General features: G+C 41.9%; 1 protein-coding gene across 6 annotated transcripts in view; it reads left to right on the forward strand.

The window, feature by feature from the left end:
* LOC102691130 (vitamin D receptor) overlaps positions 1-13594 on the forward strand; it is an 80677-nt gene that overhangs the window by 20105 nt on the left and 46978 nt on the right. For 2 of the 6 annotated variants that reach the window (XM_015344299.2, XM_015344300.2), the window contains exons 1-2: positions 1318-1331; positions 1634-1711. Coding sequence is in view for 3 of the 6 variants with exons in the window: in XM_015344297.2 (XP_015199783.1) it covers positions 1697-1711 (15 nt within the window). In the remaining 3 variants the exon portion in view is untranslated. Of the gene's footprint in view, positions 1-102; positions 1332-1375; positions 1484-1633; positions 1712-13594 lie in introns of those variants that run through there. The other 4 variants (XM_015344297.2, XM_006629244.3, XM_015344295.2 and 1 more) reach the window with 3 other exon arrangements.

The following is a 13594-nucleotide window of genomic DNA, read 5'->3' on the forward strand; positions in this document are numbered from 1 at the left end:
TTATAATAAACAATGACCAATTACATGTACAACTCTTACTGCTGAAGTTGATTAAGTTTGTATGCGTTTAAGAATGTATAATTTTTCTAATATTTCCACTTTTGAACCATGAGTTTAAAAGCATCATAGACCGTCAAATGGTCCACTCTCATTCTCCAGTGTAGGTCCCAGAGTTCATTCAGAAAGGATTGCAATCAGTAAGTACTTCAGGGCCCATGAGAGGTTGACAGATTTGTCCTCCGAGTGTGCAGGGCTTAAAACAGAAGAGATTTCTGATGCATGGCTCTCCTCTCATGCTGAGAAAAACACTGGTTTCATGTAATGTACTGTAAATAAAACACAGTACTTCTGGACTGTTGTAGAACGGTTTAAGTAACTTTTTTAATATACAGTTGGAAGCTGAAGTAATGGTGTCCTTTGCTAGCAAACGAGGATCTACGGTGGTAGAAAGCAAAGCTTCCTCCACAGTGTCTTCATACTGTATAAATGAATCCGACTTTTGCGTTTTACAGCGATTCTACCCCTTTAAGCTCTTACGACTTGTTTACCTCTTCCCAACCTCTGACGTCATGACACACCCCTGGTCCCGTTTTTATAGGGAGGCGGGGGGTTGTTGTCGCTGTATCCTTTGAAAAGCATTCCATTCATCCAATCGGAAAGTGACTGTCATGCGGGCTGTCCAATGAGCAGACGGGTGAAACGGCCTGCGGCTTTCTGATTGGCTTCTGGAGGATGTGGCTAAGCTTAGGATATGCCATTCCTGCTCACGGTAGGGGGGCGGGTTTTAGCGGAAGCGATATGAGTGTAGGTAGGGTAGGCTGTGGGAAGTAGTTTCGGCTCGGTGCTGTTTGAGTTTTACAAGTTTTTTTTATCATTATTTTGTGGTCAGTTCTGACACTAGTCACTCCTGCCACAACAGGCTGTCACTGAGGCAGTACTGCGTGTTTACTACGTTAAAGGAAATGAAAAGGGCACCACATTACTAGTACAGTACCTCGTTGGCAGCAGACGCTTTCGTGGTTTTGAAAACTAGCTGAATGTGTCGGTTTATGTTTCGTGCTTACTTTCCCCACGACATTAGATTAAACTCAAAATTCATGTGTCGGAAGAGACAGTCCCGCTGTTGAGGTTGGTTGAGCGTGGAGGGGTAGCGTTTAAAGACGGAGTCTTCACGTACTGTGAAGTACAGTTTTTAAGCTCCCTAGTATTTATTTATGGGGGGTGTGTGCGCGTTCTGCTAATGGGGCTCTGACGTTACGTCGGTCGAGTCGAGGAAGTTTGGAGCTGGGAGACCTGGATGTTTGTGAAGTTGTGGGAACGCCGCTTTCTTGGTGAGTATTTCAATGTATTGCCCAACTTCCTCGGAACCGATCAAGTAAGTAGTGTTCGGGGTGTCGTCTGGCGCTTTAAAATGTCAGTGGCACCTGAAGTCCCTCACGCCGAGCCAGTGGTCGACATTGTGCGAGTTGATATAATCCAGCAGGTAAAGAAACTGGTTACCCACCTGGACCCATCGGGTTAAATCCTCTTGTTGCACGTTTTTGCGATTTGGGGCTTGCAGACTGGGAGACCGAGGGATTTACTGTCTCTTATTAAAACGATCCCCCCCTCCCCTCTCTCTATCCTGATTCAGCCCGTGACCAGCTAACTGTCCGCTAGGAAGCGAAGTGGCGACCCGCTTGGACATCACAAGGTCATGCTAATACGCCAGGTGAGTGACCTGAAAGCGCTTTCATTGATTTCATTAGTGAGAATATAAAGAAGCTGTAAGAATACAGCAACTGTCCTGCATTTGTCTGTACGTGCACACGTGTCAACTTTTTTTTTTAAACAGATTAACGGAGGAGTTATAAGTGCTGACGTCGGAAAATGTTGCACTTGTCGGTCTATTTAATACGATTTAAACGTCAATGGCGTGATATTTCCGTGATTTTGGCAGTGGTAACGTGTGTTGACGTGCAGATTGCTCAACTGCAGAATTTTCCGCGCCTCCGTTTTAAAGTCATGCAGTCTGTCTGGATCCGAGCGACTCGCTCAGTGGAGCCGCTCTGCGCGCACAGCTGCGGTTGCGCTGGCGCTGGAGGTGCTGCGGGTTTTTTCCCCCGCGTTATTTTTAAAAACTATTTCTGGTTCTGGTGTGATACCGCAAAAAACTCCCCGAAGGACCTAAAGGCATACATCCAGGATAACAATCAATGCAGGTATTTATATGAATGAATGATAGGTTTTCACTGCCTGCTATGACAGAGACTGCTCTGTCCTGTTGGAATGCTCTTTGCACTGTTGAGCAAAGGAGTTTCAGACTACTGTTTTATTTTTACTCTGTGCACAGCTTGGAGAAGAGCTGCAATAGTGGCCCAATCACAGATTTTCTCTGGTGGTGTGGTTGCTCAGCAGACTCCTAAAAGAAGCATTTGTAAGGCTGTGGTTTCCCACAAGTTGTATATTTTCACACTACAGCGCATAAAGAGGGCCAATGTATGTCTCCTCTCTTCTTTGAATGAGTGAAGCGATCCAGCTGAGAGAAGATCCCATGTTTTGGTCACATCGTCTGTGCGAGAGATGAATTCCCAACATAATTTAGCCATGTTCCCATGTAGAATGTATGTTCAATACATATCCTTTTGTTTACATTTTCTTAATTCTAAGGTGCATTTCCTTTTTCCCCCCTCTTCATTCCATTTGTTTTGTTGCTGGACTCTGTGTCGCATGGCCTGCACAGAGGATTATAACGTAGCTACATGGAAAGGGTGTCCAGTTTTTTTCTTCCATTTTTATTTTATGGAGAAAGGCATTTGTGTTTAATTCTGGGCTGGGGGAATCCCACTGTACAGAGTTTATGTTCTCCCCTTTGATATCATTGGTTTTCATCAGCTTCTCTGGTTTCCAAAGACATGCTGTAAATTGTCCCTGTGTGCGTGTCAACCTTGGGATGGACTGGCATCTCAGCCTGTGCTCTGTGCTTCCGTGATAGGCTCCAGGTTGCTGTGACCGTCATCAGGCATAAGCAGTTTCCTGTGGATAGATGGTGTAAAGTCCTTGTAACCAGGCAAGGAGTAATGTAACGGTGTTCAGAGCTTTAGACACCATGGTTGGGTGAAAGGAAAGGAACACTCTGATCTTGGTGCATGGATCTCTGCTTGATCTTTGTTGGTTTAAACAGGTATGCTTCAGAGCGAGGTGTGTAGGTCATCCATGGCATGAAAGAGATGACTTTCTTTCTAAAAGTCCAGTTTGTGTCACAGGCATTTTGTTAATGATGCTCACTGCTGTTTTGAAAGAAATTGTCGTACACAGGTGTGCATATCATACTGCCAGTGGGAAATGTATTGATTTACAGATAATATTCGCAGTGAAATGCTGGTCCTGTTGTTAGCTCTTAGTTGCATAATTTGTTTGCACGCTTCTTGTGAATAGTCTGTTATGAGTTTTTTTACAGTATATCTCATTGTAAGCAGGAATTTTATGAGTCCCTTCTGAAGAATTTGTAAGAGGCCATGTATGAATATTGAAATCTGACTTCTTTTAAATAAATCATTTTCTTTCCACTTTAAAAATGTTGAAATCCATCACCTTGCACAGCTCTCTGCAATATTAAGTTGCACTTCAATGCAATGCTTCAACATCTATGGTACCAGTTTTAACCTCTGAGTGGGCATCCAACTAGTAAATCTTACAGTATGTCTGCTTTGACTGGTGCTTGGTTGTGTCATCACAGATATTACCTACATCTCGTATGTCAGTTATTTTTTCATGTTTTTTATTGATTTTTTTTAATAAGCAAATTCCAATATATCACTTATCCCCCAAACCTTTGCTTTTGCTCGTACAGACGAACAACCTAAACACATATTTTAGTTAGTCAATGTGTGTATACTGTATAAATAATAAAAGAGAATGTAACAATCTTTACAAGGCCTTCACATGATACAAAGATCACCAATAAATTCAAAATGTTAAATGCATTAACAAAGCATTTAACAATTTAACAAAGCTTTAAAATGACATGATTAAAATACATCGATTAATTGATTTCAGACATGTTTTTCAATCATACTTACATTAGCTACAGTTGGCCCCCATATTATTTCAAATTTGGGAGGTTGTCCCTGTACATGTTTTTTTTTCCAGTGTGCAACATGACAAAAGCTCATTCCACTCATTGTCTTGCAGAGGGTAAAATGTCTCTTTTCCAATATTTCAATATACACATCTTAGCTGCAGTCATTGCCAAAACTATAATTGCCTTTCTGATCAGATGTGTGGTTTTCATGCTTCACACCAGATTGATTGCTCCCAGTGATGCATTTGACCTGGATCGGAAATGGCAGTGTAAACATGCTTTTCTTTCTCTGGGGTCACAGCTATTCTCGTAAGTGGGTCTAGGCGCTGTACACGGTATATGGATCAAACACCGATTAACCCTCTCATGTTCTTTAGGACCACAGCTGGCCTCTAGCACAGTTTGACAAACAAAGTGATTAGCAGAAGGGTTTGTTTTTTTCTGGCATTAAGAAATGTGATGACTGTACTTCTAAGTGTCTATTTCTCTGGACACTTGCTTGAAGGCGATTGTTTTTTTTTTAAAGATGTTTCCACCAGCTCAGAGAGTGTGGGGGTATCAGCTGCAGGTTTGCATTCTTGTTTGTCCCTCGGTGCTGAACGAAGGCTGTTTATAATAGAAGGGACATCTTCCATAGAGACCAGACTGTTTCCAGTGAGAGAGGCCCATGTTTGGGGGAGGGTACATACTGGGATGGGGGGGGGGGGGTTCCTTTGATTGGATGGGACTGGACACAGGGGCTGGTGTTTGTTTGCCTTCTCCATTACAGTGTAAGCAAGTGGCTGGACTGCCTTTGTGAGATCCCATAGGACAGGACAGGACTAGCCTGCTGAGCCATTCTTTGCTCTGCCCTGTCCCCCTTTACCTTATCGTGCCCTTGGCTATTGAGATTGTAGATTTTGTGCATACCGTGGGAGTGTGTGCAGCTTAGACATAAGTTTCTGCACTGTACTTACACTTAGCTTTGTCATAAGGCAAAATATTTTCTGTCACTGGGTTGCTGTATGTTGCCACTAAGAAGGAATCAGCCAGAGGAACCACAGGTATGCAATAAAAGTATCCACAGTTTTATATAGTCGCAGTATAAGCTTAATGTTTTCCTTGAAGGAGACAGTCATACAGTGATGCAATGACGAATGGCCATGATAGTTTTCAAATGAGTTCCATTACTCTGTGTCATATGTGTTTCATTAGGAGTATTTGTGGGAATAATTGAACCTCCACTTCCAGGTAGCGTAGCAGAAATGTTTGTTCATTTGTACTCTAGATTTCCTCTTATTATTATGACTGCTGGATCTGTGACAGCGTCATCGTCCAAATGTTACATCGATCCCTTTTCTTCCTGAAGGGCGAACAACTTGTGAGAATTGAACTGGCTTTGGACGCATTAATACACGAAGAATGTAAAGAATGTACATTCCAATGCTTTGGCCTGAGCAGATTTCTCATGTTTGACAGTAAAGTGGTGTTTCTATTAGTTCTGGCCATGATGAAACATCAGTTCTTAGAAGACTAAAGGAAATACAGGATATATTTTAGTACATAGAGATGGAAAACTGCAAAGAGTTGTGCTTTGTAAAGTTAGATTTACAAAGTGTTTTATTTACAAGCAGTTGCTTATAACAGGACCATGTTTAGGCATTTACTATTGTAAAGACCAGATTTTGTTAAGGACCATAAACAATGCTTGTTGTCACAGGTTTCCAATGCATCTTGCTCTTAACCATAATGTTTAGAGTGACCCAACGTTTATCCCAGCAGTGTTATACTTTCTATTCACAGTTGGGAAGGCATTTTGTAATGTTATATATATATAGACCTGAATGAGTAGCAGTGCAAGAAAGAGCAACTTTTGGAGTCAAGTGTGATGCTGGTGAAATCTTTTGCGAGTGTTCTGCAGGTAGTTTTAAGGTTACACTTGCTCCTTTTCGTCAAAAAGTGAAACTTACTAACTATGCCTAAACTACTGAATTCTTAGAGGACTTCAATGACATCTGTCCATGTGCTTCTCAACCACGTTAAAATGGGCAGCATGAACTATCTGAAATGCTTTTCAACTGTCTTAGAACAGCACCCTAAATGAAACACGTGCCTGCAGAGCTATTAAAAGAAATATAGATTATGGCTGAAGGGTATTTTTATCCACGCCTCTTTACTACATTTATGGGTTTTCAGTTGTGGTGTTTATAGAGTATGAATAGGCAATACAGAAGTTTTCTGCCCACCAAATGACAGGATTGAATCCTAGAGCTTGGATTGGAATTCCCAGAGCCCCCCATTTCAAATGTAGCAGTCACTGAAGAAAGAGCACTTCGTCTTAGAGGTCTTGTTTTTTAAGTCAATAATATTGTTGCTCAAATTCTTTGAGCACTGATTAAACTGATGCATGAAAAGACATGCTCTGTACAGTTTTATATCTTCTGTTCTGATTATTACAGCCTTTGATAATCTTATCATGAAGCTGCATAAGGCCTGGGAGAAGTAATAAATAGGTTCCAGTAAGCACTGTGGGTTTCCTTTTGTTCCAGTTGAGTTATGAGTCAGGTTATAAAGCAGACGTGCTGGAGGACTCAAGTTTTATGCCAGCATTTGGCACGTTCAGGGCATCAGTTTTTCAAAAAAAACTTTAGGTTTTTCAGACCAGTTTAAATTCCAAATTGGGAAAGACTATGGGGTGAAATGCACTCCATTCCAGAGGTTTATTTATCAGTAGATGGATTTTTCTTTAGAACAATTCGTACAGCAGAAAGCAGGATCCCTGTTGGATTAGAAACAATGAAGGCTTTGGAGATCAGCACCTCCTATAACTGGAAGTGTACGTTGACAGTCCTGAATGATTGGACCATGGATGGGGTAGAGCCTAGAGTGGTTTGATGCATAGAAACAAATCCTGAAATTTAAGCATGTTGAAAGCTGGTGGTAGATAAGTTGACATTCATGGAATAATCTCATAAGACAAACATTGAAAATGGCCATCTTTTGATGTATGTGAATAAAACATAAGTCTAAAAAAAAATCCAATATCTTCCTGATTGACACAGCGAGTGGCACAAGTTATGTGTCTTGCATTACCATGTTAGAATAGGTCCCTCACAACATGGCAGCACAATCCTGCTGATGACCCTTCTTGCCTACAATTTGTCTCTTCAGCATGTAGTTAAAATATGCACTTTCCTCACAAGCACATCTTTTAAGACAACAGTACAGCACCAAGATGGGTTTAATGTGAATTGCCAGTTCTGAAGTGGTTGTGAAAAGGTGGAAATCTCTGGTTCATTTTTTAAAAGATGAAAACAGTGTGGGAGACATGGTTCTATTTTTCTTTAATCACCAGTACTGTTCATTTGTCAGATTTGACAATACATTTAAGTACTGGAGTTACACAAGACAGATAGTCGAATAATTTAGGGAAATGCTTTATTCAGGTTAATTGAGTTGTAAAATAGTTGACAGTGTGTACCTTAGCATGCTATGTACCTGGAGATTGTTGAAAAAGAGAGACCAAGGTCTCTTGTGACAGAGCAGGTCCTGGAACAACACACTGCTGCTGTGCTCCAGGACTGGGCTGTGCACAGTGTTGACGGTTCTGTGAAGCAATTTTGTGGTTGGTGTTTTCTGTGCATGTTTGTTGTTCATATATCAAGTGGGAATTTTTATAATACACAGGAGAGAGTGGCCTTTGCCTACATAATTACAGCAGGAAGCCCTGCGGTACAAGAACAATACCACATTGCTTAACTGCATGACGTTCTTGATCAGCATTTCAAACTTGGGCTTAGAGATGGCAAGCAGTCTTTCAGTTGGAGATAAGACCTCTTTGTCTTGAATAGACCCTGACTTGAGGTGGTGGGTAATGGACTGCACAATTAATAACCACAACAATTTAACCTGTATATTAGTACAGCATGAGATTAATGCTTAGGAGATATTTCCAAAATTTCACTAGATATATTCAGATTAAAACAAATATTTGTGCGTTTTGCTGCTTCGGCCAAAGTAATTTTCTGACTTATTAGGTCCTCCATGAAGGTTTGTATCCATTTTGTTTCCCCAAGAACCTCAAAGCAGGTTTTTTATCATTATGTAGGGCTTCCATGTGTACTGCTAGAACCTTGTCACCTGATCCATTAAGTTAAATACTGTACGTGGCTTATATTTACCTCTGTCTGTGGTGGAGGTTGTGAACTGTTTGAGTGTATACTCTGATCTTACATATTTAGCAGGTGCACTCACATTAATAATCCATTTTTACTTTTGCTGTGGTTGTCATGTTGTGTGAGCTTTACATTATTCTTGTGCATTAATTTTTGATTGGATGAAAATGTCCGCTTGTGTTATATGTGTTGCTCTGACTGGTACTCATAATAGCTCCTCTAACTTGAAGCAGAGTGAGTGGAAAATGTGCCAGTGCTCATCCTACCTGCTTTGAAGGTGCTGCAGTACTTCACAAGGCTATAGCTGAGGTGAAACAAGCTGGCAGAAGTATGCTGGGCTGCAGCAGCCCCACTCTCGGTGTACTGGGAGATGTCATGTTCTGCCTGTGATGGGTCATTCTTTCTCTCCCAGCCTCTGGAGCTATGAAACCTTCAAGAAATGGTTAGGGGGTATGACTGGATCTGTCTGCTAGCAACCACATCAAAAGGGCTTGATGGTTTCTCTGTTACTTGGACAGTAACTGTTCCTGTGTCTTTCTGCTGCCCTGCAACAAGAGCCTACTTTTTCTGCCATCTAACAGGTTTTTGCCTTAGGGAACAAATCAAAACCCAGCTTTAACAGGGGGCAGCAGGACATTCTGGACAAAGTAGCTTCCACATTTGTTGCCTGTACCAGTACAGAGTTGTTTTGAGGTTCTGATAGAAGATCCAACATACCTTGGGGATGTAGTAACGACCCCAAGGAGAAAGACAGATGACCTGAAAGATGTTGGGCTAATTAGTCTTATATTAGATGATGACTCATGGAATAGAAACTCAGAACAAAGGCCTGTGTCTCAAGATAAACACCATTCAGGCTGTGTTGTGTAATGTGAGAGAACACCAAGTCTGTGTCCTATGGCAGGAGTGATCAGTCCTTGTTGAGCAGATGTTAATAGACCACATAAACAAGAGGCAGGCATACAAAAGCTGTGCAGACCACAGTTAATACTGTGCAATGACAAAGCATGTGGTAAGGAAAAGAGCCAAGTCTTCCTGTATCTCTTTGCCCAGTTCACACTGACCAGACTACACTCTCCCCCTACATGCTATTAATATTCCTCATTGCAGAATCATTGCCGGTCTTAAAGCCTCTGTAACTTTCTGAAAAAAGATTGCAAAATAAAATCCTGTGGGTTTTTCTTTTTAGTCATGCTTTTATGCAGAGTACATTGAATCACTTTTTACAATTGCATGCAAATATTTTTCTTAATGTAGGTTAAAGGAACTAAAATGCACTTTTCAATAATTTTGGCATACAAAATTGCAGCATAAAGGTTATTAAAGTCTCCATGGCTCTGAAGTGATTTTAGAGGAAGCTTATATTTCTTGTTTGTGCATTGCATCGGAACCACCCCGGTGATGGAAATCTCAGTTTTGAAAGATTACTTCAGATGTAAGTAGCCAGGTGTTCAATTTCAAGTCCTTTCTAAGCACTAAATTTTAAAATGTAATGTTCCAACTAAGTCTAATGTTAAGGACTTTTCTAGGTTTTTATTCTACAGAACCATCGAATTCCTGGTCATTCTCTTGTGACCAAATTTGCTAACCACATTTTTACACCTGTCCCACACCTCCCGCTCTTCTGTAGTTCCTCACTTCTTATTTCTGGGCTGTAGAGGCTCCCTCTCTTCAAAACGCTGAACCAGAACACTGTCGCCAGTCCCTCAGATCCACCACCTCCTTCTCTCCTAGTGGTTTAGCCCTGAAATGGTCCCACAATCACTTTCCCAGTCAAAGTAGCAGCCCACTGTGCCTTCCGGTTAGCATTAATCTGACGTACGAGTGCGACAGGCACCAGCAGGCACCTAGCATTTTGTTAATCCACCTCTAGCTGGATTATCTCCCAGAGCTGCCTTGCAAGCCATTGATTTACGGTGAGCGCGGGCAGCGGAGAGCGCTCTGGCTGTTAGCTTGGTGGCAGGAGGCAGGAGTCTATGCAGTAGTGCTGTCTTGTTTTTGCGGCGTGGCTTGGCAAAAACCACATGAAAGGAGCCAGGCTGCCTTTTATTCCATTGCCTTCTAACTTCAAGAGCCTGTGCTATGCACTTATTAACAGCCTGCTATCACGCACAATGGGATCTCCCTGCACAATGATTTTTACTCTTCTCACCCCTGCCAAAGGCGTACAGTTGCCAGGAAACACTGAGTACAAAAACGGAGCTGGTAGGTTCAAGCACTTTTGAATTGGGTGGCTTGGCCTTGCATATACCACCACACAGGACTTGGAGATGCACAAAATGGTGTTATTGCTACCCTGGCTGATAAAGTATTGTGGGGAAATTCAGGTGGAATCTGTTTTATGAAACACCTGTGGTTTTACACCACAGTGCTAAAAAGAAGATTTTCAGCACTGGCGTAATTGTGCAGTGTTCTTTGTCCATCCAAACTATTTCCTGAAGAAGTACTTCTACAGAGAAGCATACAGAAATCTGTAAAGATGTGGCTCAGATGTATTAAACAAATAGGAACAAAAAGTAAAACTGATATTATAAGCCCAAAAGAAGTGAGTGAGCTAGATCAAGAAAACCGGGACTCAAAATAAAACTGGGACTCTTACAAAAGTAACTTCTGGGAAGTTGATCTTTTCTATAAGTCATTTAAATACCTGACCAGTTCAGCAGCCAGGTCGAAAATAGTACAAGTGTGCAGATTAAGAGCAGCACAGCACTTGCAGGTCTGGTTGACATTGCATTAATTCTAATGTGTTTTTCCAGATCGTCTGGAAAAGTAAAAAAGGCCTTGAACCCAACTGGCTCCTGTGGTGCATCAGCCAGCTCTTTTCGCTTACTTACTGTCCCTGGGCCGGAGTGGGGAGGCAGTGTGTGATATGTTTCATATTCCTTTATCAACAGTCCTCAGAGAAGCACACACGCCTCTCACATTAATATACCACAGAGACATATAAAGCTGTCAGGTGCATTTAGGAGGTGTTGATCTTCATCCTCTGTATTGACTACTGTAGTGAGAAGCTTTGCACCTTTTCTTCCTCTGTTTGTTCTTTCAAGTAAAAGTAATCTCCTATTGTATATCCCCTTTGTTAATCATCTCTACTTACTGCTGCATTTCTTGTGGTAGTGTGGAACACCTCTAGGCTGCCTGCCCGCATCCTCTAAAACTGTGTTCCATTGTTATCTGCAGACCCTTTTTTAATCAAACAGCTGCATCATGAACAGCAGAGTTGGCATGACTCTTAACAGCACCGCAGAAGCTGACAGCAAGCTCCTCGTGACTCGAGGTGATTATCTGCTTAGCACAGGATACTGGAATACATGCATCCAGCCTCAATGTTGCATTGCATGAAATCCTAGTCATATTTGTCTAATGACAGCCCCGTGTACTCCTGGGAAGCCTATAACAAAGGTCTTTAACAAAGTGAAGATGTTCTTTTGGGGTTGCCTTGATGTGGGCATGCTGTCAAAGAGATGCAGCTTAAAAACTCTTGCCTTCATTTTAATGGAGTGTCTTTTTGGAAGTGGGGTCCTTATGTTGTCAGGCGGAATTGTGCAGTAGTGGTTTAGGCTCTAGACTCTTATTTGGCTGGTTATAAATTCAAATCCTGGGTGGGGTTCAACTTGTGAAACTTTGAGTCATGTCTTGCCTTAGGTCTTGCCTGTAAAATGCCCTGCTCAATAAACAAGTACAAAATTAAGTTAAAAGATTATAAGTAAAATAGAATTATCCTACCCCCTCCCAGAAAATAGTAGTAATCCCCAAAGAACAAAAAATAAATAGGTTTGTTGAGTTATTTGGTAATATTCTGGCAAAAGCTTTGCTTTTTCATTCACAGTATGGTCTTCTCAGATACACAGTTGTGACTGGAATGGTGTCCGTGCCCTGTAGCTGTCACATGCTCGAAGCCTTGAAGGATTTGTGTTAAAGACCAAATGAATCAACGCCCCCTACCCCTTTCACCCACACCGTCATTCTCTTGTCCTTCAACAAAGGTTCAACCGGATTGCCTGGTTTCTCCACCTGGGGCGAGAGCAGAATTGCATTACGTAGACAGGAGTACCAAAGTCTAGACAAGTTAAGTAGACACAGGAGTGGATAGTTACTGTCAGGTGTCTCCACAGAAGTGGAATTGTTTTGGTTTTTTTTCTCATTGCACCCACCATAAAATATCTTGATTTGGCAACCGCTGTGCAAAACCTTGTTCAGGCATTGGCTTTCTTTGGTGTCAGTTATTTGGTTGTTTTCCAACTTGTTAGAGCTGAAATAGCACAAAAGTCATAACCCTTAGAATTAAAATCACTGTTCAGCACCTTGCAGAATAATTAAGGTACTAACTTTTAAGGTATAGTACTATCAGACAACAGCTGGAGTTGGATGTTGTGTTCAGTGTAAAAAGGAGAAACTATAAGAAAGATTATAAATGAGAGAAGGCCATTTGGACCAATCAGTCTGTTTGGAAGTAAGCAGCTTATGAAGCTTATTGAAGGAAGTTGAGGTATTGACTTCAACATGCCAGGGTAGCTTGTTCCATATTCCTACAACTCATTCCATTAAGAATTGACTCCTGTTCTTAGTTTTAATACCCTTCCATGTAGTTTCCTCTAGTATCTTCTTATTTGCGTTTGAACTGAAAGTAAATCCTTCATTCCTAGTTTCCTAATTCCTGTGTGTACAGTAGAGTAGTAAAAATTACTATTTGTCATGCTGTGCTGCTGGGTAAATTGTCACCCTTAAGCCTGTTCTGTAAGTTTCAGAGCTTAAATACTATGTGGCAGTGTCCAGATTTAAGAGTTGTGAAAGAACACCAAAATATACTGATGGAAAAAAGAAATGCAACACCCCCTCCTCCACACTCTGGCCCTCCTGTCTGCATCGAACAGGCTGAAGAGTGACTCATCCGTGAAGAGGACCTGATGTCACTGCTGATGAGACCATCGCAGCCTCTGTCTGGCCAGTTGTGTGTGATGTCTAGGAGGTGTGAGCAGAGGGTCTCTGACAGGTCACCTTGCATGGAGACTCACTGTCCTGTCACTGATGTGGACATTGTGTCTACCGCTAGTTTCAGCAGCAGTACGGGTGGCAGATCTGGAACGACCTCTCAGATGGACCAGTCTGATGTGTCGGTCCTGCTCTGGTGTGGTCACTCGAGGGTGACCGAATCTTGGACGGTCATCTGTCCTGCCGGTCTGCTGAAACCTTCTCTGCAGTCAGGACACAGTTGAGCGACTTACTCCATAGCGTCTGGCAACGCTGGCACATGATATGCCTGCCTGCAGCATGCCAATGGCCCTCTCCCTTGCTTCTGGTGACAATCAAGGCATTATGGAATGCACAGAAAACTGACTAAGCTTGGCCTTTTTCTTGCAGTTACCTTAGCTTTGAA

The sequence above is a fragment of the Lepisosteus oculatus genome, chromosome 1 (genome assembly GCF_040954835.1).
Source record: "Lepisosteus oculatus isolate fLepOcu1 chromosome 1, fLepOcu1.hap2, whole genome shotgun sequence".
NCBI classification, from domain to species: domain Eukaryota; kingdom Metazoa; phylum Chordata; class Actinopteri; order Semionotiformes; family Lepisosteidae; genus Lepisosteus; species Lepisosteus oculatus.